This window comes from Melospiza melodia, chromosome 4, assembly GCF_035770615.1.
Source record: "Melospiza melodia melodia isolate bMelMel2 chromosome 4, bMelMel2.pri, whole genome shotgun sequence".
NCBI classification, from domain to species: Eukaryota; Metazoa; Chordata; class Aves; order Passeriformes; family Passerellidae; genus Melospiza; species Melospiza melodia.
This window is the reverse complement of record NC_086197.1, coordinates 16,464,589-16,489,945: the sequence shown is the minus strand read 5'-3', so window position 1 is coordinate 16,489,945 and position 25,357 is coordinate 16,464,589. Positions and strand designations below refer to the sequence as shown.

The window sequence follows — 25,357 nt, the reverse complement described above, 5'->3', positions numbered from 1 at the left end:
AAATTCTCACAACCTTGTACTAATGAGTGGCGAGGTGTAACTGTGGTGGCTCACTAGACAACGCGAGTTCCGGAGCTCTGGAACAGTTCTGAAATTGCCCTAAAAATACAGCAGCCCTTAATAAACTGTTGTCTGCTGCAATTTGTTTTTATCTCTGTGAACTGACCTCCCTCTGTGTCGAACAGTCTTTGAAGGCTTTGTGGAAGTCTTGGATTTGGGGCTGGGCACATCTCCGTTCTCGGATGGGGTTGTGTCCTTAATGGGTCCTGGTAAAGGAGCTGGCTCATGGATAATCAGGACATCATCTTTATTGTGCTGGCCCAGATGCTGCTTAGCAAAATCAAAGCCTTTCACACTGGGGGCCTGTAGCTGTGAGAAAAGAACAAAGACAAGAAACAGGAACAGTGAGTGACAATGAGTACAAAGGCTTTGGTTCAGATCTGCAAACAATGGCCACTGAGAGGATGGTCAGGCCACGGCAGTCTCAGGAAGGAACACGAGAGCACCAGGAAAAAGAAAAAGAAACTCTCCACAATTCTGTCACCTTACTGCAGTATATGATGCACAGTTTAAAATTCCAAATCAATAAATGTAGTTAAAAACTAGACTTCTGATGCTGCTACTGGTTTTTAATGCTATTTCTTTACATTTCATCATCATGTGAAGAGCTTTTTGTGTACTTATGAGTCCAAGGCTGTAGACACCTGTGTACAGACTGAAATGGCTACCACCATCAGGCCATATTTCCATTTCTTCCAGCCAAAATGGATGCAGGATTTTAAATAATTTGAATACTGTTACTGTTGATCTTTCTCATTTTGAGCTCCCCAAATCTGGGAGTGCTTGTACAAACACCTAGTTCATCTGATGAAAGATAAACACTCTGCAGATCTGACTTATACAGGAGCCTGGTGATGACTTGTCAGCTGGTATTGACACCTCCAGAAAAAAAAGTGAAAATCTCTTAAGAATTTCATACTGAACAGACAGAGAAATATACAAAAGGCTTTGGTACTTAGAGAAATTATCCTAAAGACCTTATTCAATGGGAATCTTGCTTGAGAAAGATGCAGAAATCAGCATTTTACTTTCATAACTATATTTATAAAAAAAAGTTAATCTCATCAATTACTTGATTCAGACTTAATCAAGGTTCCAAGTTTCAAACTCTCTGCTTATTTTTGAGGGCTTTGGAGTAACTGGAAGATCTGAAGAACTAATTAAGGAAGTTTTTCCTCAAACCCCACTCAATTTTACGTCGTTTGGAAGTTGAAAGCAGAAAGAAACGTTGACAACTCCAGCTTCTGAAGCACATGAACACTAAACCTGCTGCACACCACAGGCACAAAATCCTCTGTGCTCCCAGAGCTGATTTCCTGCAAAGTGAAGCAAGTGCTGGAGTGTCTTGATGGGTGCGTCAGGTTCCAGATGTTTAAATGAACCCCTTTTCATAAAGCTTGGCATGCCAGCACAGCTAACTGCAAACACACTCCTCTGATACCATGCCAAAGATAAGCTTGCCTAAGGAATATTCTGAAACAATCTCTTCAAAATATTTTCTCAGTAAGCAAACATTTTCCAAATGGTGCTTGCACTCGAGCAAGCTGCCTGTTTAAGCCAGTAGATGGCAATAAAAGCTCTTCTGTAAAATCCACCAGTTTATCTGCTGAGGTTTTGGAGTTAATTTCTCACAAAATGAGTAAGCTCGTTCTTGGAACAAATCTGGATGTCTTCTGCTATGTCCATTTGTCCTGGGCTTCACAACAGTCCCTTCAATTCAGCATTATGGGTGATTTAGTTACTGAATTTATGCAAATAACTGCAACCACTGATCCAAAAAGGTACCAGGGAGCTACACTAGATGAAGGTGTAACTGTGTCTCCCATTTTTTTGAGTCTTTGTCATCTTGTGAAGCCTTCCTGAGATTTTCTCCCCTCCAGATGTTAAACATTTCTCCTCAGGACTTTGCTTACTTAATAAAACCTCTCCCCCAAAACCCTCAAAAAATCCCCCTCCCCCAAACACTTCTGAAGACAAACTTTTCACTTCTGCTGTCAGAATTATCAGGCCAGCCTGCACCACTTTGGTTACTGAAACTTCTTAGCTACCCCACCTCACTTATGGCCTGTTTGAAGGTATGCCCATTCTCCTAGAAGATATTTCTGTGTATGACACTCTTCCTTTGAACATTTAGAGGCTTCCCTTCTTTTAACCCTTTCACACTCCCTTCTCCTGCGTGCCCAGCCCTGCTGCTGCTTCCCAATGATCACATCCTCTGTTTCACTACATTCCCCTCCAGCGCCCTTAGCCCCAAGGATGATGACATTCTTCATCATGTGCTAGGCACAATTCTTCCACAAATCAATCTGGTGGTTCTCCACCCTTTTCTTATCAACCTGCAAAGTTACCACTGGTTTTTGAATAGTGTGATAGGTGGGGTGAGGAAGGACAACTGAAGAGACAAACATTCCAGGAATACTGGAGTTACCAGGATGGTTTTACTAAGATTGCTGCATGTCTGAAGCATGAACTTTCAACCTATCTTGGAGTCATTCTAGCAGATTGAGTTTGGGAGTAAAAATCATACAAAAATATAGAATTTTCATTTTTTTTAACTTTGAATAGTCTTATTTGTAGTTGCAGTCCAACATGACCTTTTATCTAAGCACAGTCACAGGAACAGATATATTTATGTGTCCAGGCACATCTGCCACAACATATGTATGCATGAATGTTTATCTGAAGACAGACCACACAGCAGCAGAATTAAAAGGCTGTCAGTACTGCAGGGACCAGCACTCTCACTGTAAGATTATCTGAAACAACCACAACTGGATCCTCTCACATACAGGCATTGCAATAAAGCCTTGAGTTAGAACATCATGAATTCAGTTCTTCCACAGAAACCCTCTTGGTTTCTCCCACCCAGCTGGATCCTTGGCATAGACTGGGGCAGAATGTAAGAATGCTATTTGCAAAAGCAGGATCCCCATCTCATTTCACACAGAAGCTGGCAGACACCCACTGAAAGGAGAAGGGGATGCAAGATGAGTCTTCTATGCATGTTTACAGTTAGGGTGGCTCAGACTTCAGGGTTTCATGGACACTTGCTGGCAAGAGAGGACTGACCAATCTCAGCTATCACCACCCCAGGCACCACAGAACCTATATTTTCCTTAAGTTGGAGCCAGGTAAACTCCTCAGCTGGTCCTACTCTTCCCTTGACAGGCAGGACCATTGTCTCTGCCCCACTCTCTTACCTCTCTCTCTTCCTGCCAGCTCACAACATCCAAGAACCTGAGGCTCATCAGGCTTTACACTTTTAACACCGGGAATCATGACAAGCTCTGTGTAACACAACAGAGGAAAAACCCTCTCACTTTATGGTACAGCTCTACAGACCTCATAAGCACAGAACTGGTGTAATCCTCTGACAATTTAACTGGTAAATCTATAACAGGGCTTTGTCGACCCCATGCAAACATCTTCCTAAACTTCTAAAACTTAAGCCAGAAACTGGCAGCTCCTCACAGAATCAGCAAAAGCATTTCCCTCACACCAAACAACCCTTGTTCTCTTTCCCTCAACAACCTACATCCCCTAAGGCCCAGAATGTGCTCTAGAGCTTCTCCACAACAATCTTTAAAATTTAGACTGAGCATTTCATTTTCTCTTGACCTTATTCTTTGGAAAACAAACTCTCCTTCTCATCTTAAAAAATAGTTTCAGTATCAAACTGATACTTGAATGGAAATGGGCTGAATGTTTCAGGTCTTACAGAGTTCTGTTCAGCCAAACATTTCTAGGTATCTCCTGCTAAAAGACTTCAGATGGCACTAGCAGCTCCAGCCACTACAAAGATTGTATGCGTGTATATATGTGTTTCTGCACATGAATGAAAAAGCATGATAGAAAAATGTGACAATACCTACATATACAAGATAAGTGACTGAATACAGAAAGATGGTCCTCAAAAAATGATAAATTCGCTCATTAAAAATATTATTTGCAAAACAGAAATAATAATAGGATTATTACTGTAAAAATAACATTGACATAAGCCTGCTCTGTTTTCTTAAAAATACAATGTATGATTGCCATACCTCTCCTTGTAGACCACAACAACATTATGACTTAACTGAGAAATGACAGCAGCCAAAATCCACACTTTCAGTGAGAAGTGTCTGAAGGACACTGAACCACAACTCTTTATTTTTTTTAAAAAAAGACAGTCAGATCACTGACTTAGTGAAATGAATGGTGTTACCCCTGACTGAAGGTGTTTCCAACGTTTTCTTAAAAATTTCAGCGTGCCACTAGCTGAGTTCCTTCCTTTCTTTAGATCAAGTTAGGTAACAGGTTGCATCACCTCTGCCCATCTTGGGACTGGTAGTCAGGACACCGTGTGTGGATCAGTCATCTATTACTCATATATTAATCACCAGCAAGAAAAGAACGTGGTATATTTTCTAGAGCACTTTTTAAGTTGTGCTGATATTGTTACTTGTTCAGGTACTGAAAATGAGCATCTCTTCACCAGCCTCAGGTGCCCTTACCCAGGACTGCACAAAACCAGTCTTGGCAAAGATTTCTTGATTTAAATGTAAGTTGTTAGAGGTTTTAATTTGTCTTTAATATAATTGTAAAAAGGAAAGAGATAAACTACTCTGAAGCTCACCACCTAAATGAACGTGTCTAAATTACTGCACTCATAAGGAATTACATCATTACACAAATGCAGAACCTGCCAAAATCTTAAAGATGATTTTATATTGCTTAGTCAAGAGAGTTTTTAATTCTACTGTCACATACTGAATGAAATAATAATTAAAAAAACCAAACCAGTATTTGAAGCTCAATTCACAGAAAAATCAAATAATTTCTGCAGAAGCCAACAAAATCTGTGCACCTCAGTCAATTCTTATTGCATAAAAGCAGGTAATAGTTTCAGTGTGGTTCAAGCCACTGAAATACAAAATGGTTGCCAATATATTGTTTTTTTTTGGATGCAGAGACACACCAGGAATGTCAAAAACCTGCCTTCAAGAAAGCAAATGCTGCTAACAGTTCCGTGAGTAATTTCAGCAGAAAGCAGAAGAAATATACTTAACTCAGTATTCTCCCTGTAATTCCTACAAGCAGCATTTGACTTTGGACATAATATGAAGAATAATGTATCAAGACCATTTTCTACTGAAGTTATACCATGGTCTTGCCTTGCTCCTTGCAGAGCTAGCTGAATTGAGCAGAGTCTGTTAACATACATTTCTAAGGAAACAGGAGCTAAGCATGAGCTTTAGTGTCAGTAGATAACCTGTGAACAGGACAAGAATCCCTGTAAAGAAGCCCTGCTGACTTATGACCGTATTGTCATGCTAGCATGCAGAATGTTACTGGATAAAGAAACTTTTCAGGAAAAAAAAGTCTACAAGCTTAAACACAGCAAGTCAATGAGACACACTGCTCTTAAAATGAATGTGGGTTGAAGATGTAAGTCAGTGTGATTTAGGACAGCTTAAAGCTACTGCACATTGCCAGCTGACTTCACAACCTGACATTCACACCACCAAACTCTTGTCCATATCCCCAGGGCACCATAACATGGGTTAGTGTGAATTCTCTGCATCATGCTCATGATGCATCAAGAAGGATAAGAATTTGTAGTTGCTTGTGTACTTGGTAGAGTCTCCTTTATTTTAACTCTTTTTTCATTATGTGTCTACTATTTCATCCAAAAAGTCATCTACATCTTTTTCCCACAAGGATCATTCATCAATATGGTTTGCAGTCACTGTTCCACAAGATATTCAAAACACCTACCAGTCTACCAATAAATAAGAATTTAGAAATACCGAGGCACGTTCACCTTTCTTATTTTCTTATTCAGCTCATTTTTTTAATTATCATTCCTACATATCTTTCCACATAAATACAAACTCTGTATTTTTGCTTGCATTGCTCTCCTTTGATATAAACCCTTTGGGATGATGGCCAGGGACCCAAAGTATGCATACAATCTATACATGTGATTCAATTAGAATAATGCATATCTGATTTAAGACACCAAACCCCCTTCATTCACGAGAAAAGCATATTAGAAGATCTCCTAGAAGGAGAGTTCTGACTCCATAGCCACCTTCAAAATACTGAAAAAAGACCCACTTGTAACCCTTGAGGTCTTTTTGTCCTTTGTGTCTTTTGTGCCATTATGTCTCTCTTCTGACATGGGATATTATGCAGTGTACCATAAGCCAAACTTCTTTAAAACAAAACCCCAACACTAAGCATCACTGAGTAATATGCAGAGGGGTTCCTTCACTTTTGCTGGTTTAGAAAACATGTTTAGGGACCAAAACAAAAAGTAGTCTCTAATTTAAACACCTTTACTTGATAATAAGTGTTTGTATGTAAACAGAAGTGCACATGCAATGACAGTTCCCTGAATTTATTACACCTTACTTGGGATGCCACCACTCTTCCACTGCAGTGGGGTGACAGCCTGTGCCCTCTGAGGCAAGCCTCAAACCAGAAGCAGCATTTTGAGACCTGTGGGCCAAAAAAGAGGCTGCAGGTCCAAAATGCCACCCATTTTCTTCTCTTGGACCAAGTACCTCTATACAAATTACATCTCCCATTTTTCATCACAACAGCATTTCAGTCAACTATTGCCATTTCTGGGAAAAGGTAAAGCAGTTGAGCAAACCTGTCCTTGGGGAAAAGAAATATGCTCAGAGCTGCTTGGATTTCTCCCATCAAGTTGGGAAAAAGTAGCACACGTTATAGCCAGCAGTGGCACAGGAAATCAGAACAAGCTGGTGTACAGCCTCTGGTCCTCCTTCCCTCTGCTGGAAAGCCAGAACTGTGTTACTGCTTACCACCAAACAAACAGTAAGGAAAGCAGGAATCCCACAGAAAATACCTCCTCAGGAATTTTGCTTCTGGAGTAGGATTAAAAACAAATAAAGAAAACCCCAAATTTACAAAACTTTATAAAGCCTGAGATTCTCAAGACACCTGTCCCGAAATATTTTCTTAAGATGGATTCTTCTCGTGGATTTCCATCATCCCTCCTCTTCTCCTCTGTGCATTTCTTCCTGCCACACTAATATTACCATGACAGCTCAGTAAATTTCACAAAATACAAGAGGGATCATGTTGTTGAAAGCCCATAACTCTGAGTACATATATGCCCACAGGCTGCTGAGATAACTGCTGTAACAGGCAGAATTTTGTTCCTGAATCACACAGTTTTAGCTTTCCTTCCCAAACAGAAATGCCTCTGGGTGGATACTATCTTAATCATACTTTGTGAGGTTCCTTTGCACACTGGTTGGAGAGAAGTGTCAGGAGTAAGTTAGAAGAAGATTGGTAACTTTATACAATAGACAGGTATTTTTCATCCCTAGGTTATGTTAACAATTACTCCTCTAAGTCCACATATGTAACTCCAACACCAGCTGCAACCTCTAAGAGAAGACAGCACAACACATAAAAAAATTACAAATTAAGGGAACTCTTTTCTAAACTTGTGAAGCAAACAAATACATTCTAACATGACTCTCACCATCTGCACAGAGACAACACAGTCCAAAAACACATCCTCTTACAAATAATGAGGGAAGTGCTACCACTTTTAACTGAAGACTTCCAAGATAGATCATAGGTCAGCAATTTTCATGCTGGTATTTTGTTGGGTTCAATGATTCACATATTTATATATCTAAGAGGGGTTCAATGTGCACAGAAAGTACATTCCCATGTATTGCAGAAATATTCTGCTTCCTGAAACTGTAAGTTTCAAACACAAGTGCGTAGCACACGGAAACCTTAGGCAACAATGATTTGATGTTGGTGTATTTCCATGCTCCCAAAACAGCTAAATTCCACAGCAGATTTTCTATCATGTGTTTTTAGGAGATAAAAATTTATTTCCCCAGCACTAATCTCATCTCAGAGGTTTATTATGCTTAGGATGGCATAACATTTACCTGTATCTTGAAAACAGATTCTTTTTGTTTTCTAATTCCTTTTGAAAATTAACCACTACATGAACATGACTCCATAAATCCACTGATCACCTACATTTTGAATGGCATTTTCAATTCAATACTCTCCTCCTCTCAAAACGAATGGAATAGAATTAGAAAATGTTCATGTTATCAAAGGTTCGAATGCCAGTTCAAAAGAAGGGATTAGAAAACTGGGGTGCCTCTGATGGGAAAAAGAGATGACAGAGACAGCAATATGACAGAGGTCTGTAAGTCAGGATTGGCAAAGGTGAAGTGTCTAGGAATCAGCTGTTCCCTGTCCCCTCCAGTACCAGGACTAAGGGCCATCACAGAAAAACATAGAAGTAGCAGGATAAAAGCATGGTGAAACAAGATGAAGTGGTTCCACATGTAACATGCAGTGGAAACCCCTGCCACCAGCTGAGGTGAGCTCAGAAGGACGAAACAATTTCATGGGAAAGAATTATGTTTAGGGTTGCTAAATATCATCACTTCTAGCCAGAAATAACTGGAGGCTGAAGAGTTACTCAAGGCAAAGCAATCCATATACTTGCCCTGTCCTTCTCCTCCCGCTCTAGGCTTTTCCTTGTGGCATCTGGGCTAGCTGGCCTTTTGGAATGATCTCAAGACAGATACTCAAATGTTTGTAAGAAAGCAGATGGAGACATTTTACTTTTTATACCTATTTGTATAAGCAGCATATCTAAGTGTGGCATTTTATTTCTACCACTTGTGAATAGCTAATCCTCATTACAGAAAAATAGTTACTACAAAAGAGTTCTTTCAGAGGAATTGCCATCAGAGAAATGTATTGTTGAGAAGTAATTAAGATGTTGAATACTCTATCCCTCGTTAGAATCCAGCTATTGACTCTGGAGGAGATCCTGTATGCCATCCCCAGGAAGACAACAGTTTGGATAGTTAGTCAAGGTAGCTATTAGAAATGAATGGTATTTGTTATGCAAACATGAATCTCATGCATAAACTCATGTCAGTTTTCAAGTAGTTTTTATAAGATTGGTGTCAGCTGCCTTTCCTAACATGAGTCTCTTTTGACTGAATTTTTCTGCAGAGCTGTTGCCTCGACACTAGACAGATGAACAAAAGGATTACAGGATGTCAAAACATCACAAGAATTCTTTGCATCAGGAGCAGAAGCCTAGTATTTAGCCTCCAGCAGAGCTGGCCTCTGATCTTGGCAACATCCAAGAGATAGTCTACAGACTATACAATAATAAGCAAAATTCTCAATTCAGAGGTGTAAAGTTACACCTGACACATGACATTTGGATATCAGATACTCCTGCTTAGAGGGGGGAAATGAAAATCCACACAAGTGCCTCTCAGACATCTAGCAGCAGGCATGACTCATTACCTGTGGCCGTGAGCAGATGAGAGCAGACATGCAAGGGCTGGTGACAGTCCCCAAGGTGATGCTGACACTCCAGCTGAGCTGTGCTGGCACTGTCCAGCACTGGCATTACCTGTGCTGCAGCTCCAGGAGGAGGTGCAGAACTTTGAACACTCCACCTGTGCCAGGTGTAAACACACACAGGAGGGACACTGAACCAGAAGGACACAGTCAGTCTCTAGGAAGCACAGAGGCATGCAGAAGGCTCCAGAGAGGAGTGACATCTGACTGGAGAAGCAGACATCATTCCCCATGGGCTTTATGATGTGCCCTTGACTACATAAGGAACTGAGCAAGCCACTCAAAGCTATCACTGCAAAAGCAATGACTTCAGCACACCCAGCTTTTACAGGGGAACACCAAAACATTCTAAATAAACTGCCAATTTGCTTGTCCAGTTCTTGCCATTAGGGCAGGGAGCCTTTCCCTGAATAATTGTCTATAGCTGAAATTATCTCTGAGATGTCCTAGGAAGGGATCTGATATTTTTCTTCAAATGCTTATAACACAGAAAGGAAAGTGAAACCCCTAGAGAAGCAAGCTCCATTTTAATTTCTGGATGTCCAGAGAGAAAGAAATAATACTGCTGACTCTGCTCCTATAGTGGATAACATGTAAAATGGTTGTTTGGCTCTCTGGGGAAAAGAAGTGGTTTTGCACAAAAACATCAGAGGCCCAGTACAGGTACAGAGCAAAATGAGGGTTCGGGCATTAAAGAAGTTCATTGAGTTTTTCATGAAGAAAAATTCAGCTGTCCACAAAAGGCACAGCTTCTTTGCAGGGAAAAAAAGGTTGGGACAATGTTATGGTGGATGTAGGCAATGGCAAGAGAGAAAATCTTGTTATTTAGAAATACCACTTGTGCATCTTTTTATTTCATAAGGCAAGGACATCTTAATCCAGTGCAACAGCCCAGGTCACATCAAGGTGAATTTCCAGAAGGATGCTATGGCTTACAGAACAAGTCATGAATATTTGATGTGCCCTTTAAATATCTTAGTATCATCTCTTCAAAAGAATTATCCTTGCACAGACCAATGAATCTTGCATAGATTCACTGCTCTCCCCTGTTTCCTTAACTCTCAGTTTAAGAAGCATAAAAACAACTTTGATCTAGGCATCTTTTCCCATTTAATCTCCACAACGGAAACCTAACATTTTACAGGTGTCATTAATCCTGTTCTGACGCAAATTGATGGATTAGCAAATCACAATCTCTTCAAGATCCTTTATTTTTCCTTACTTAATGATGCAACCTGGCTTTGCTAGCATCAGTTCCCACAAAAGATTTCTTTCCCATGTATTTACGTTTATATTCACTGAGGCAGCAGATAAATAACAAAATCCCTTAATGACAGGCTCCCTCTCAATACTCTTTGCAGGAGTATTTCACCCACCTCACCAAGGTGCACCCAAACCCCACACACCCAAAAGTCATGTAGGGTCCAACTGCCAGCAGATAACAGCACTGGGCTCCTACATCAGAACATGGACTGTGAGGTTATAAAGTTTATGACTTTTAATGGTGGCCATAGGAACACAGAAATCACACCTACTCTGTATAAGTAAACCTTTACATATGAAAGACTAAAAATAAAACTTATATTGCTTCAGTGAATACCAAAATGCTTCAGGAAAATCCAGGAGTTTCAAAGCGGAATGAAACAATTAAATGAGAACAGAGAAGAAAGGAAGCATATGACTGACACATGGGGCTACAGAATCCAGTAAAATTTGCAGGGTCTAAGAATCTCCCTGAAGAGGATAATGCAATTTGTAAGAGAGATTCCAACTAAGAATAAAAAGCTCCTGCACAACCTGTGGCTTACTTATGCAATCTGCATTTACAGTACATTTACAGAGTTCTCTCTCTCCATGTTCCAGGAAACCATCCTTTTAGTCTTGTCTCTGCAGCACGAGGCACACAGACTTTTCCCCCTCTTTGAAGTCACAGGTAACATAATTTGCTCTCAGCTGCTACTGTAAATTCTAATAGATCATTATGCTGCCCACTGAACTGTTATGTTAAAATGGCTAATTGAAGATACTGAAGAAAGATTGTTGACACCCCTGGAGATCCACCAGCAGCAGGATATCTGGTATCAGCCAAACAAGAAACAGGTGTCTCAGTTTCATATCTTCCAATCAACACACATTTTCAACACATTACAGACTTACCACAAGGTTGAAAAGTATTGTCTCCTATTTCCAGCCATATCTATGCTAATGAAAATCTCTATATTTACATGCATTTTTTGTTAAATATTAATGGAAGTGACAAGAGCTAGCACACTATAAATGCATCTTTAAGTTTTCTACACATGAAATATAGATTCCAAGAGAAAAACTCAGATCTTTAATCTAAATATCTTTCTATTTACAGATGTAGTGCAGGCTTTCACCTTCCTTCAGTACCAAGGTCAAGCTCTGAAAATAGAGAATGGAAATGTGGCTGTGGTGAGGACGAGGAAGCCTAGTCCATTTTTATGGAGTTTACAGACATAAATACCAGACCACTAATGATGACACTCCTTTGATTACTACTTTGCATTTACGCTAATAAAAAGCATAAAATACATAGAAAATTTTATAGGGCATAGAAAATTTTAAAGGATCAGATCAAATGTCCCTAATAATTTGTATGCTGTTTTGACTGTCTGAGGGTCTTTGGTGGTGGTTAAATACATCCTATTCTGACCCAGAATTTCAACCCACTGTGTGAAGACATGAGATCCCAAAGACAGCCTGACAGTAAGGAAGCCAGAATACTGCTTTTATTCCAGGGAAAGGAGGAAATGGTCTGCAAAGTAGGTTCTTCCAGCTGCCTGATGTGCAAAGTGATAAAAATTTAAGACACTTTTTATTGCTTTACCTCCAGTGGCACAAGGACTGAGCTGGATGTCCTTACTGGTTCTTTCTAGTTTGCTTACAGCAACTTCCCCAAAGAAGGCAAAGTGACAAGTTCCCTAGGCAATCCAAAATGAGCCCTGCATATAAACAAGTTTGAGGCTTCTGACTCATGAATGATTAAGATGAAGAATACTGTGGAAGCAGTGGGAAAAGCAACTGAGCCATTTTCTTAAAAGGAAGTAATTAGATGAAAGATGTTTCTGGCCTTACAGCCAATACAACCCAACTGCTTCCTTACAAAAAAAGCTTGTGCCAGCAGAGAGGAACAGAAAAAGTGATCAAACAGAGTACTGAGGGTAACAGCCCTCTCTTGTATGACCCTTCTCAAATTAGTCAAAACTACTGCGGGGAACTTCCTCAGTCAAAAAGCTGTGTTACATATTACCCCAGCAGAGGTGAAACGAGGTACCAGGGGGTGGTGTTCATCAAAGGGTACCACTTGTTGCCAGCCTGGATTCCAACACACAATTCTCAGTCACAAGACAAGTGGAAGTTGCTATTGATTTGTTCTGACTGCTTTGGAAGTGCGAGTGCTTTCTGCTCCTCTCATCTTTCACATCATTAATTATCTTGAAAAGAGAGCATGGTGTACAGACAAGGCTTGTTATGGAGAAAACTGTGTGACTGAACACGAGGTCACAGAGCAGAACGTGACTGCAGTACCACAGGATTAGCACAGGCAGATTACTCTGCCTTTTTTAATACTTCTGAAGGTATAGTCTGTGACAAGAATTTCTGACACACATAGGTTCTCTTTGGTTGTAAAAATAAAGTAACCTTTCAGGCATTTTATCTTTCTTTTTACTGAATACATCCTTTGTGAAAAACCTGGATCACAAATTTTTTGATTTACACTCTTGGGCAAGAAAAAGACAAGAGTACTGAATTTGTCACTATCCTAACCAAATGGCCAACAAACTCACTTAAGCAGGCACACACAGATCCACTAATTTATGTTCCAGTACTGCAACAGGTTCTCAAAATTGCAATAAAAACAGCCCTGGCAGAACACATAGCAGCCAGGACAGGTTCTAGCAAATTCTAGTTCCAGTATGAGGTATGATGGGTGGTGCACTTTAGCTGTCAGATTTGGTTAGCAGAAACTCTCCAAAGAAAAATTCAGCCTTCTGGGGAAAACAAGGTCAGTGATTCAAGACTCAGTACATTTCTTCTTATTCAGTCCCAGCCACAGCCTTGAAATGAAGTGATAAAGACGAGTTCCTTTCAGCCTCAGTGCCCACATTTCAGAAGGATGGATCTATCTAATGCAGTATCAAATACCCAGGAGAATAAATAAAACACTATGGGATTCTTAACTTCAACTATCATTAGACTGCTTCCCTCCTTCTTTTTTTTTTTTCCCTCTAAACTGGAATGCTCTGAAACTGTGTTTACACATGCTAGTTAAGGATGCCAGGTGCTCCCCAGAGTCTCACATTCCTTTGTTTTTAGAATACTCCAGCTCCTCTCAGCACAGCTTCCCCATTTACCTTCTGTCGCTGCTGAATGTTGCTCACTGTGTCTGGCTGAAACTCCAGCTTGTCTGTCCTGCAGAGTTTCCAGTATAAAATAATAACAATCAGGAGCACCACAGCAACTGGGACTGCCACCCCAACGATAATCCAGAGGTTGCTGTTCTGAGTCTCTGACGTGGGCTCCTTCAGCCTCTCCACAGCTGAAAAGTTAAAAGGAACACGGCAATATTACATGGTTATATTTCCAACTGAGGACACTTCAAGGTTATGTATTTTTATGTTCCTGTAAATGCTAGTTAAGGAGTTTATCAGAAACCAGCTGCACATCACAGGAAATGCCATACCACTGTAAGTTAAGGGCTCAGGAAGCATGGGGCAGGAGATCAATTGTCCTGGCCCACCTTCTGAAGAGCTGTACTTAAAATACTAATGGAAATGGCTCTTCTGCCACATCATCCTGTAACCCAAAACTAAGCTGACATAGTGAAATGGGTCTAAAAAAATTATTCTACCACTAGCAAAGGTAAATAGACTTTCCAACATTGCTGCCTGTTTGCTGCCTTAGACAGTATTACCAGCTGCCTCTTCTCTTTAACATTCTGTTATCAAAACCAATTTGAACCTCCTCCACAAGGTGTATAGTTCTGCATTGCTGATTACTTTTTTCTCCTGTCTGTTTTATTGTCAGTGTGTGAGATCCTTTAGCCCCAAGCAGAAAACAAAATTGCTGGGAAGTGTAATCAAACAAGTTATTCTTGCAAAAGATAAACTGAAATAAATGACAAAAATTTTATTTGTTAATTTTGCACAGTGGTTAATCATGGGACTAAAAAAATCATAGTAATAATAAATTTCTAATCAAATTGATGTACTTTCTAAAAATTATGTTTTCAAGTTAAAAAGAGTAGTTCTATTTTTTTTCCTAGATATCATTTTATTAGTAATCATTCCAATGATGAGCCAAGAACTTAAAGGAACATAGAATTTTTATATTTTATACATCTAACAGCTCATTTCTCACATTATGTTTTCTGTTATAAAAATAGTATTTCTTTGGTGTCGTTTCTTCCAATAGAAGCACTTAAAGATTTTTATGACTCTGTGACTCTTAGAAGAACTTTTGAATGACAGGTCAAAGATAACAAGTTTCAACATGCACTATAAGCTATGAACATTTTATGAGTTTGTTCAACATTTATCATTTTTGTAAAGAGAATTTATTCTTGCAACGTTTTTCACTTCCATCTAACCAGCATTACAGTCCATTAATAGATATTGATGAGATGTATATGAGCTACTGACCTATCTGTACACAAGTGTTTTAAAGAGGGACAAAATTTAGAAACACATATAGATGGTACAATTATTACTATTTTCTTTCTTTTCTTTCTGCAGAGAATTTTAAATCTCTTACACATGCTTGTTCTGTTGGCAAAATACACTGTGGTACCATGTAACTCATGCCTCCATATTGCACAGAAATGAGAAAAGGTAATTAAACCTTCATACCAATGAGGTATTTTGCAGATCATACTTGTCTCTTCCTCAGATACAATTAGGAAAGAAACTTAAAGGTAACACAGAATTTTGAGTAGGGTATTCTGTCTCGCTACTAACTGAAAATGGGTTTAATTATTTATATACCAAGCCTCTTGAATAAAGTAATTAAATGAGTTTACATGACCTATCCTATTTATTCTGATATATACCTAGTAAAAAATCACATTACTTTTATATTATATTCACTAAAAGATCATATTACTTATATACTGCTGATGGACAAACAAATAAAACCAAGGTCAATCATATTCCATGGAAGAAATAAATGCCCCAACTACCCTTAGTGTACATCTTTCACAGAAAAAAATAATTCAGACAAAAAAGCAGTGACTGGTGTTAGAATACACTGCTAAAGGAAACACTCAACTAGAATACACTAACTAAAGGAAACACCCATTTCATACCCATGCACTCCCATCTCCCAACTGTGGGTTTTGTGCAAGTTCCTGGACAAGACAAACTGTAAAGAAACACTGGCCTAGCAGGATGACATGGAAATGGCACGAAGGTCTTTAGGCAGCACTGTGCTTTTCCAGCACAAGCACAGAGTGAATGCAGTGAGGCTGGAGTTAAAGACCCGGCTGCAACCATCAGCTCAGAGAGGTGAAACAGCACTGCACAGCTCACTGCAAGGCTGCTAAAATTCACTTCCTCAGCAGTGTCAAAGCTGCAGCGCCCCAAAAACAAAGCACTGAAACAGTGGGCACCATGCAGTGCCATAACCTCCCAGGTGGGACAGGGCTTGGCAGGGGTGTGGATACACAGGGCTGTGCCGTGGTGTGGGGATGGCACAGGGCTTGGCAGTGGTGTGGGGATGGCACAGGGCTTGGCAGAGGTGTGGATACACAGGGCTGTGCAGTGGTGTGGGGATGGCACAGGGCTTGGCAGTGGTGTGGGGATGGCACAGGGCTTGGCAGAGGTGTGGATACACAGGGCTGTGCAGTGGTGTGGGAATGGCACAGGGCTCGACAGTGGCATGGATGGGACAGCTTGGCAGAGGTGTGGATGGCACAGGGCTTACGCTGTGCAACGCTGCCCTCGATGCGGTACCCAAGGATGATGGCAGCCCGCTGGATGTCCACTCTGTTCATCAGGTCTGAGCACTTCAGAGCACTCAGCCTCTCCCCATCTTGGTCCTCCACAAAGTAGATCAGCTCCACGGGGTTATCAACACCAACTAAGCGTGACACGTTCACAATCTGGAAAGAAATTGCGAAGCTGTTACATTTTAAGTTGTATTTATTTGGAGCTCCCTTACATTTTGTCTTAAGAGTTCATATTCTCTCTCCTCTGTTGTAACTCAAAGAAAAATTTCCAGAGAAGTTATATTTCAATTTCAAGATCCCTTATAAAATACATTTTTATGGCTAACCTTTCCTTTTTTTCCCCCTCTACTTGTATCATAAAAATGTACACATCTGGTAAGTAAGAGAACTGCTGTCACTCTAAAGATGCCAACGCTGTGCCACCCTGGAAGCCTCTACTGCCTTTAGCAATGGTTGGTTAGAAGAAGTGTGACTGCATTTTCCCCTTCTCTAAATGCCTACTCTAACTTTGATTTGTTATTCATAACACACACACCTTTTTGCTCCAGTTTTTCTAAATGTTAAGCAGCTACACAGGTGAATATTCTGTTAGCATCAAATAAAACTGTTTGCTCTGTTTCAACTTAAGCACTTGCACAATCACCTTCATCCTGCACACAGCTCCCCTTGGCATCTACCCTTCTTCAGGAAGGAGTGTATTGAAAGCTGTGGGAAGGAATTCTTCCTACCTACATCTAAAGACATTAATAACCAAAAGAATGCATGCTATGAGGAAGCCCTGTAGATACTCTCAAACCATCAAACATCTACATTGCATATGAAACTTTGAATTCCTGTAAAATTACATCTTTTTATGTAACAACTGTCCTCTGTTTAGCCATTTACCATGTAATGGTGAGCTCAAACTAGAATTAGGACAATAAACAGTAGGAGGTATTCTGTCATGACTTTTTTAAAAGAGATTGAAGGGCTCTGGAAGGAATTGACATAAATAAAGCAATGTATTTTGCTTCCTTCAGAATTATCCTTCGCTATAAAGAACATATTTAATAAATTATAATCTCAGAAAATGCCCACAGGCCTTAAGTAAAGCAAACACACACATGTTTGCATGTGAGGCTTACAAAAGCAAATCTTTATATTGTTTTCTTTCCTAGCTTCCAACTAGAAAAATAATGTTGAAAGAAAGAAGTACAACAGGAATGATGTAATGATGTTCTGGTTTTGGGGAACATCAACTCAACACGTCCTAAAAAACCAATTCCCAGGAATGGCAACAGCAAGATATATACATATACATATATATACATATATATATATATATATACATATATATATATATACACATATACATATATATATATATATATATATATGTATATATTTTTTAAAAAGAGGGGAGAAAAATGAAACAAGAGAAAGCACAATTGTCATAAAAATCTTCTAGGACAAATCAAGTGAAAGCAAAAAGTAATGTTCAGTGTCAGCCATATTTGATGCAAGAAACAGCACATCTACAAATAGAGCAGAAAAATGTGCAGATCTCTGAAATGCAGCAAGAACTGCTAACAGGACCCATTAAATGATGCTGCTGCTCACCTGAACACCATTCCCTCTTCTACCAGCTAAGGGAAAACAAATACCTGACTGAAGGTGATAAAACAGCATCAATAAATGAGGCTACAACACACATATCTGGCAGCTGTAAAGCTAAATCTGGCTTCATGGACCTCAAATATACAACTATACAAATATACAATTGGTTAACAAATGCCCACAGCTTTATGTTATATTACATCTGCTTCAGGGGGGTTGCCACAGCTTGGTCTCAGTGCACAGAGCAGCAGAGTACACAGACTGGTATCTGCTCCCAGCACAGATGAAACCTTCCCAAGCAGCACCTAACTCACATGGAGGGTGAGGGAGCTGAAAGGCCATGTGGGACTGAAAATCAATGGGTTCTTTGATTTAATTTTATGAAGCTCCTCTGTGCATAGCCAGAGAATCACAGAAAATGAGAAAATTCTTTAACTGAGCTGTCATATATTTTACAGTCTGTGAAGAATCCAAGGAGTGTAACTATGTGTATTGCACACATCATGGTAACCAAGCTGCCTGTGTGGGTTAACAAAGGAACTTCTCCACAGCTGCCTTTAGAAAAGGCAGAGGGTAAGAAGGACAAGATTTCATGCAAGTTGCAATGGAAACTGGACAAATTTTAACACAGAATTAAACAACAGCACTTGGCTCCCTATGCTGAGGAACAGGGATGAGTGAGAACAGGGAGAGTGGAGACAGGAAGAAGTAGCTGGAGGTATTTCAGCACAGTACAGAGAACAGGGGAACAAGCACAAAAAAGTTCAGTGGAGGTGCAGGATAGGGCTGATAAACTAAGGTCACTATTTTAAGGTAAATTTTATCTGAAATAATTTCTTCTGAATATACAATATTTCATGACTGCTCACACCATACAGAGAGAGAAGCTTCATAGAGAGAAGCTGCAGACAAAATTTCAAAACCATGGGGAGATGGTTATGGATTTCTAGTCTGGGAAAGCCGGTGACTAGCAGGGTAGTCTGGAAGCAGATACAAGACAATTAGATTTGTACATAAACCCAGTACCTGTGACAATAGCAGTACCTCAGTCTTCATCTAAATTTTACTTATTGATTTTTGCAACTAGCCTCTTAGTTTGCTGAAACACAGGAAATGGCACACTGGGCCTGAACTCTTTTAAATCTGCTAATGATTTTGAGGCACACAGTCACGGTGCCTGTTACAGAGTTTCTGGATTCTAAGTTTTGTGACACACGGTTCCAAATTACACTCTTTGTGCAGCTTCAGACTGCTTTAGTCTCTGTCCTTGAGAATGATAAGAATGCAAGCAGAGACAAACAGTATTTGCCAGGCATCCAGCAAAGCAGCTCATATGTAAGGAAGCACTTAAGCACTTCACATTTATACTTTGGCAGTGAGAGATGACATAGGGAGAGAAGAGATAGAAGAATTTTAAATGCAGGAGGCAGAAAGTCGGAAAAAAAATAAGAAAAGACTAATTCAACTCCTGTGTACATAAATGATACCATCTTTGTTGATACTAGATGTGCATTTAACCTCCACAGAGGAAAGGCTTAACTGTGTTCAGGTGTCAGTAAATTTAATTTAAAAAGTGTTTTCAAGTGAATATCATAGGTCAGTGAACAGAGTTGCCTTGGTAACAAAATCTAGTTGGTAATTTCAGGCATGGAAATACAAGTGTGGGGAAGCTTCCAAGGCATTCTCAGAGTCCTGAGCAGTCAGAGGGATGTCCTGGTCAGGAATCCAGGAAGGAGCAAGGAAGCCCTGGTGAGCTGTTTCAGGGTCTGGAAGGCTGAGCACCACTGTGAAACAAGCAGATATGCACATACAACCTCCAGTGCTCGTGCAGGAGGATTATTTCCCTTTCTTTCCTTCCTTCATCATACTGGGAAAAAAATAAACAAAAAAGATCCTCTTTCTGTCTTATTAAGAGTAGGGTTTTAGTGTCTGGGCACTTAATTCAAGTTGTAATGTGGTCAGCACACAGAGGTACAAGCAGGCTGTGAGCAACCTGACAAGAGGGGTCAGTTGCTGCCTGGGCCGGCTGCTGGAGGGGCCAAAAGCCTCAGAGGAAAAGGTGAAGCAGCAGCAGTGTCCAAAGGCTTCACTTATCAACCTAAAAAGTCACAGTAAGACTTTATTTATAAACCTAAAAACTCACAGCAAGACAGGCTTTCCTCAGCCAGGAGAGACACACAAGCTGTCAGCAGAAAAACACGAGAATGAGTTTTTGCCTTAATGAAAAGCTCAATTCAGTCACTGCATTTTCTCATAAGCTGCTACTCCTCACACACACTGCAAATAAAATGCTGCCTAGCATGTTCTTTAAATCAGAACATTCCTCTTTGTTAAATTTACTAGGATCAGCTTTTCACTTTCTATTAGGTTCAAAGGACCAAGCATGTTGAAATAAAAGAAAATTAATTGTTTTTTATTACCTGCTGCTGTGTTTTTAAACTACAATTAAGCCCTCTAATTCCTAAAAAATGTAATAAGAATTATTACAGTAAACTATAATATAATAAAATATATATTGTAGATATTAAAATAGAAATATGGCACAGGTCTCTGCAGATGCAATGCAAGCCACAGTAAGCACGTGCCTTCAAATTTGCAGCAACAGAAGATGCACATTGAAAATATGTAAGACCTACTCTGTGAAACATTAATACAATGTCACACAAAAATCAGTGGAACTATCAGAAGTACAACAACCAGGTGTGAGGCTTCAGAGGGGTTTTTGTACATAATGGTTACAGACTTTTTTCTTTTTTTATCATGGAGTGCCACCTGTTAACAGCACAGACAGTGAAACAGGAGGGGAAAGCCTGCTATTTGGGTACCCTCCAAAGCTCTTCTTCAGAGTGCCCAGGCTTAAAGCATCATTTTTCACATTCTTAGGCACTAACACATGCCTTCAGAAATGAAATCTAAACCTCAAAAGGTATCACTTCTATTTCCTGAGCACGTGAAAGGAAACTAATATGCCTGCAGTAACATTCACAAATAATTGCTTCACCTCTTGACCTGCAGTCTTGATTTTCCACAGAGCTTAGAAATGTCACATTTCAATACACTATAAATACATTTTACCTCAGGAAAAACTCCAGTCTGGAGGGTCACAAGGCAAGTGAAATGTGAGTCCAGTCTTTAATGGATATATAAACATGTTCTGTTAAAACTGTGCAACACTTTTGGTGCTGGCAGTTTTTTTTTTTTTTTATTTTCACTTCTTTGTGCTCCACTATCATAGCAGTCACTGAATTGTGTGCAAGAAATATGTATGGGAAAATGTGAATGTAGAGCACAAGAAATATTAGCTCTCCCAGAAGATACAAACACAGCTTATAAACTTGGCTAAGAGCTAAGAGGAACAGAATCAACAGCAGTAAAAGGTTTATGGCAGATATCTATGGACAAGATCCTCAGCTAACAGGGGAACATCCTGGAAAGGAACTATCCTTCAGTCTGGAGCTCACCATCACTGCAGCTGCACACCACAGCCTTTCAGGCTGTCTTGCCTGCCTGAACATGCTGCCAAGGCAGTACCAAGGAGCTGTGGCACCTGCAGGTACCTGCTGTTGTGAGCACACCCAGCACACACACTTCACTGCAAGGTTTCTCTTCAGCCTCCCTCTGTCCTAATCTCCTTTGTTCAGCTCTAACCCTACCTGGAAGGGTGGGCTGGGGACACCTGGAGAAGCCCTGTGATGGTAAGATGTGCTGACTGTAATGAACAGAACCCTCCTCTGCCCAAAGCCAGCAGTAGGCAGGCTCTTTGCACTAATTAAGTGGCATAAATGAGCAGCATTGCTGTCTGCAACACGAGCTGCAGACCTCATCTTATGTCCCAGTACATAACACAAAGTCAAAAGAAAAAAATGCTGTATTTTCACTTTCCAAAATACCACTCCTTATCTAAAAAGGATGTGCCCATAATTTTGTGCATGAGAAAAAATAAACTACCTGAGCTTTATTGTGCAAAGTCATAAAATTGTAATCTAAACATACACGTTTTATAGGCTGTGGTATCTTCACTAGCAGCATAAGGAATATTTGTTTAATTTATATGCAAAAGGAGGACAAAGGCATAATGAACAAAGTGCAATAAGAAGTGCTGGGAATAGGAGATTTGAAGCAGACACCTATTAGCAGCAATTCAAAGCTGTACAGAAGAAAAATAAAATAAAATCTCTATTACTGAAACAGATGTTTCTGAGACAGGAAAGCAGAAGTAAAAATATCCCAACATCTGGAAATTTAAGTGGTAGCAAAAACCATAGGATTAAATTAAATAAAGACAATAGGTCTGAAATGCAAAAAGGGCATCTGGGAGGTAAACCAACTGTCAATGAATTAGCTGGAAATGGTAATTTTTAAGAAGATGAGCCATTAAAAAAGTACTTTGGCTTTCAGACTGTTGAACTGACTAGAAAGAACACATCAGAATTTAAAACTTTAAATTAAATAGCAAAGTCTTCTTGGACTTAATGTGAATAAATCCACCTGTGACTCTAAAACTCTAAAGCAGCACTGGAATTCAGATAACAGAAGTTGCTATGTGTGCAAAATTTGGTATGAATAATCATTTTTACCTGAAATCCAATCCTGTGACCACGAGTACTGTGACAAGTAAGAAGTTAAGGGGTAGAATGTACTACTCTACTGCTGCACCAAGCCACACAACTCTATTTTGTATTTCAACACCACTGCCAAAACATCAGAGAGCTGTGAAGTAGCTGTCCCAGGAGATAAATGTTTTTCAGATGATCATCCTGTCTCCTTTTGCTAGGCACATCATGAAAGCCAAACAAGATAGAACATTTTTAAAATAAGACATTGGTAAAACAATTTTCACTGTTGTTTCTATGAAGCCATCAAAAGTTTTTAGCAATCAGTTATTTGCATTTGTTATGTTTAGCTTAAAAGTGCTTGAAAGAAGACCCATATTTTAGGTGCAAAACACAAGTATCACCAACTAGCTAAAGGTGACGCACGCTTTTGAGTTACATTTCTCAACTCAAAAACCTGAAAGCTTTGTTAACACTCATGTTAAATGATCCAATAATTTATTATGCTTTATTTTTCACCCTCTTAGTACCTGCACAATGTTGGTGCCTGCAAAGCTGGCCCGTCTCCAGATCCTGCCTCTGAGCAAAGCCTCGTTGAAGAGGTGAGCGAGTTTGCGCTCCATCTCAGCCCGGAACACTTCCTCCTGAACCCGCTGGTCAACCACACCCAGGAGAACTGCACAGCACAGAAAACAGCCCAAGAAAGCACATTCATTAGTAAAACTTCTCAGCTTCTTCTCCACAACTTCAATTGCAAGCTCTGAGTCGCCCTGGGACAGCTCAGGAATAATCCGAGCGCCTGTATTTAAATGGGAATTCTGACCTGTTCAGGTGGAGGTTACTTGCTGGAAAAGGGAGACATTTAGTAGGAAAAAGTCAAAATAAATAATTTGGGGGAAAAAAAAATTCAGGCAGAGGATTTCTTTGGAACGTTAACCAACCCAGGATAATTAGGAAACTATTTCAATTCTAAAAATGCATAAAATCATGAGCGTCCAATGAATTTTTAAGAACTGCTAAAAGAGAAAACTTAGTCTAAATCATCTGCTTCAACTAATTGCAGTCAAAAGTGTTGTGTTCAGATGTGATACCAAGTTGGAGATGGGGAGGGCAAGGTTCTTGGAGAAAAAGTAGAGCAGCAGCACATGAATGAAGCAGTGTATTCAAGTGCAACTTGGCCAGATAAGATGAACAAGTATGCCAATCACAGCACAAAAAAATGGTTTGCTCACTTGGCAACCAGGTACCCTGGGTCACTGGGGCAGCTAATGCTGAGAGGAATTCCTGAAGGAAGAGGGAAAAAAAGCATGGACTTTTACTAGCAAGATGGCATCCAGTTAGAGAAATGTGGAGTTAATTTTTTTCCCCCAGAATAAGTAATTTGGGGGGGAAAAAACTTCAGCCAGAGGATTTTTTTTGGAACTTTAACCAGGCTAGACAGACCCAGGATAATAAGGAAACTATTTCAGTTCTAAAAATGCATAAAATCATGAACATCCAATGAATTTTTAAAAACTACTAAAAGAGAAAACTTAGTCTAAATAGTCTCCTTCAATTAATTGCAGTCAAAAGTGTTGTGTTGGAGATGTACCAACACTTGTGTAGCCAGTTGGAGCTGGGGAGGGCAAGGGTTCAGAGTCCTGGAGAAAAAGTAGAACACCAGCACAGGAATGAAGCTGTGTATTCAAGTGCAACTTGCCCAGATAAGATTAACAAGTATGCCAATCACAGCATAAAAAAATGGTTTGCAGCTCTGCTCACTTGGCAACCAGGTACCCTGGGTCACTGGGGCAGCCAACGCTGAGAGGAATCCCTGAAGGAAGATGAAAAAAAGGGTGGACTTTTACTAGCAAGATGGCATCCAGTTGGAGAAATGTGGAGTGAACGGAGCAGTAATCATTCAAATGATCCAACTGAACAACCCTCCAGGACAGCAAACCAGCTCACTGCTGACTGCATCAAATAAATTCAGTTTTAATTCTCCTCCACTAAAAATACACGTATTTTTAAAAATCCGCTTTTTCTGTGTTTCCACATTTATTAAGTCTAGAGGTTAATAAAAAGCCACCAGTTGGATAAAATCAATTAAATATAATTTTAATTTTTTTTAATTTTTAAACCAAATCTATTAAAGCCACATTTTCAATTTGAAGCTTTCACTGCAGATATCAGAAAAAGGAAACATTTTCATGATTTGTCACTGAGATCAACAGTATCTGTCTTCTAAATTCAATCACAGACTAAGTAACTCAGAATTAAATAGCAAAACAGACAGTGACCTAAGGCTATTATATACACCAAGCAGAAAACTGTTCTTGCCTGTGTATTGGATTTCAGTATCAATAAATTATGTTTAATAGCATGAATTGTATTCTACAACAGAGGGAGAGTATATCCCAGCTTTTTATGACTAGTGGGATACATGCACATATATCTGGGTAATTTGATATTAAAAAATCTTTACATGCATGGATTCTATCATTTTCCCATGTCATGATTCATTACCCTTAAAATACAAAACACTGACTGAAAGCAATGACTCAGCCAAAGTCTACCAGCTCTTCCCAGAATCCTGCAAGAACTGAGACTACAAAAAATTCCTCTGCAGAAAAAAAAAAAAAAAGAAAAAAAAAGTTGCTGCAATTGGCTTTCAAAATCTTACAGGCGGAAGTTTATCAAAACCCAAGGGAATGTGACTTCAGAGCTGGAAGAACCCATTTTTTACTGCAGGAGCTAAGGGAATGTTCAGCAGCAATGGACAAACCTAAGGCTGAGCAAGAGAGGGAGCAGGTGGAGC

At 39.7% G+C, this 25,357-nt stretch overlaps 1 protein-coding gene across 5 annotated transcripts in view; it reads right to left on the bottom strand.

The window, feature by feature from the left end:
- KIAA1549 (KIAA1549 ortholog) overlaps window positions 1–25,357 on the bottom strand; it is a 142,085-nt gene that overhangs the window by 27,840 nt on the left and 88,888 nt on the right. For all 5 annotated transcript variants that reach the window (XR_010027517.1, XR_010027516.1, XM_063154024.1 and 2 more), the window contains exons 8-11: window positions 23,091–23,236; window positions 16,387–16,564; window positions 13,821–14,005; window positions 167–369 (exon numbers count right to left, since the gene is read on the bottom strand). Coding sequence is in view for 3 of the 5 variants with exons in the window: in XM_063154024.1 (XP_063010094.1) it covers window positions 167–369; window positions 13,821–14,005; window positions 16,387–16,564; window positions 23,091–23,236 (712 nt within the window). In the remaining 2 variants the exon portion in view is untranslated. The remainder of the gene's footprint in view (window positions 1–166; window positions 370–13,820; window positions 14,006–16,386; window positions 16,565–23,090; window positions 23,237–25,357) is intronic.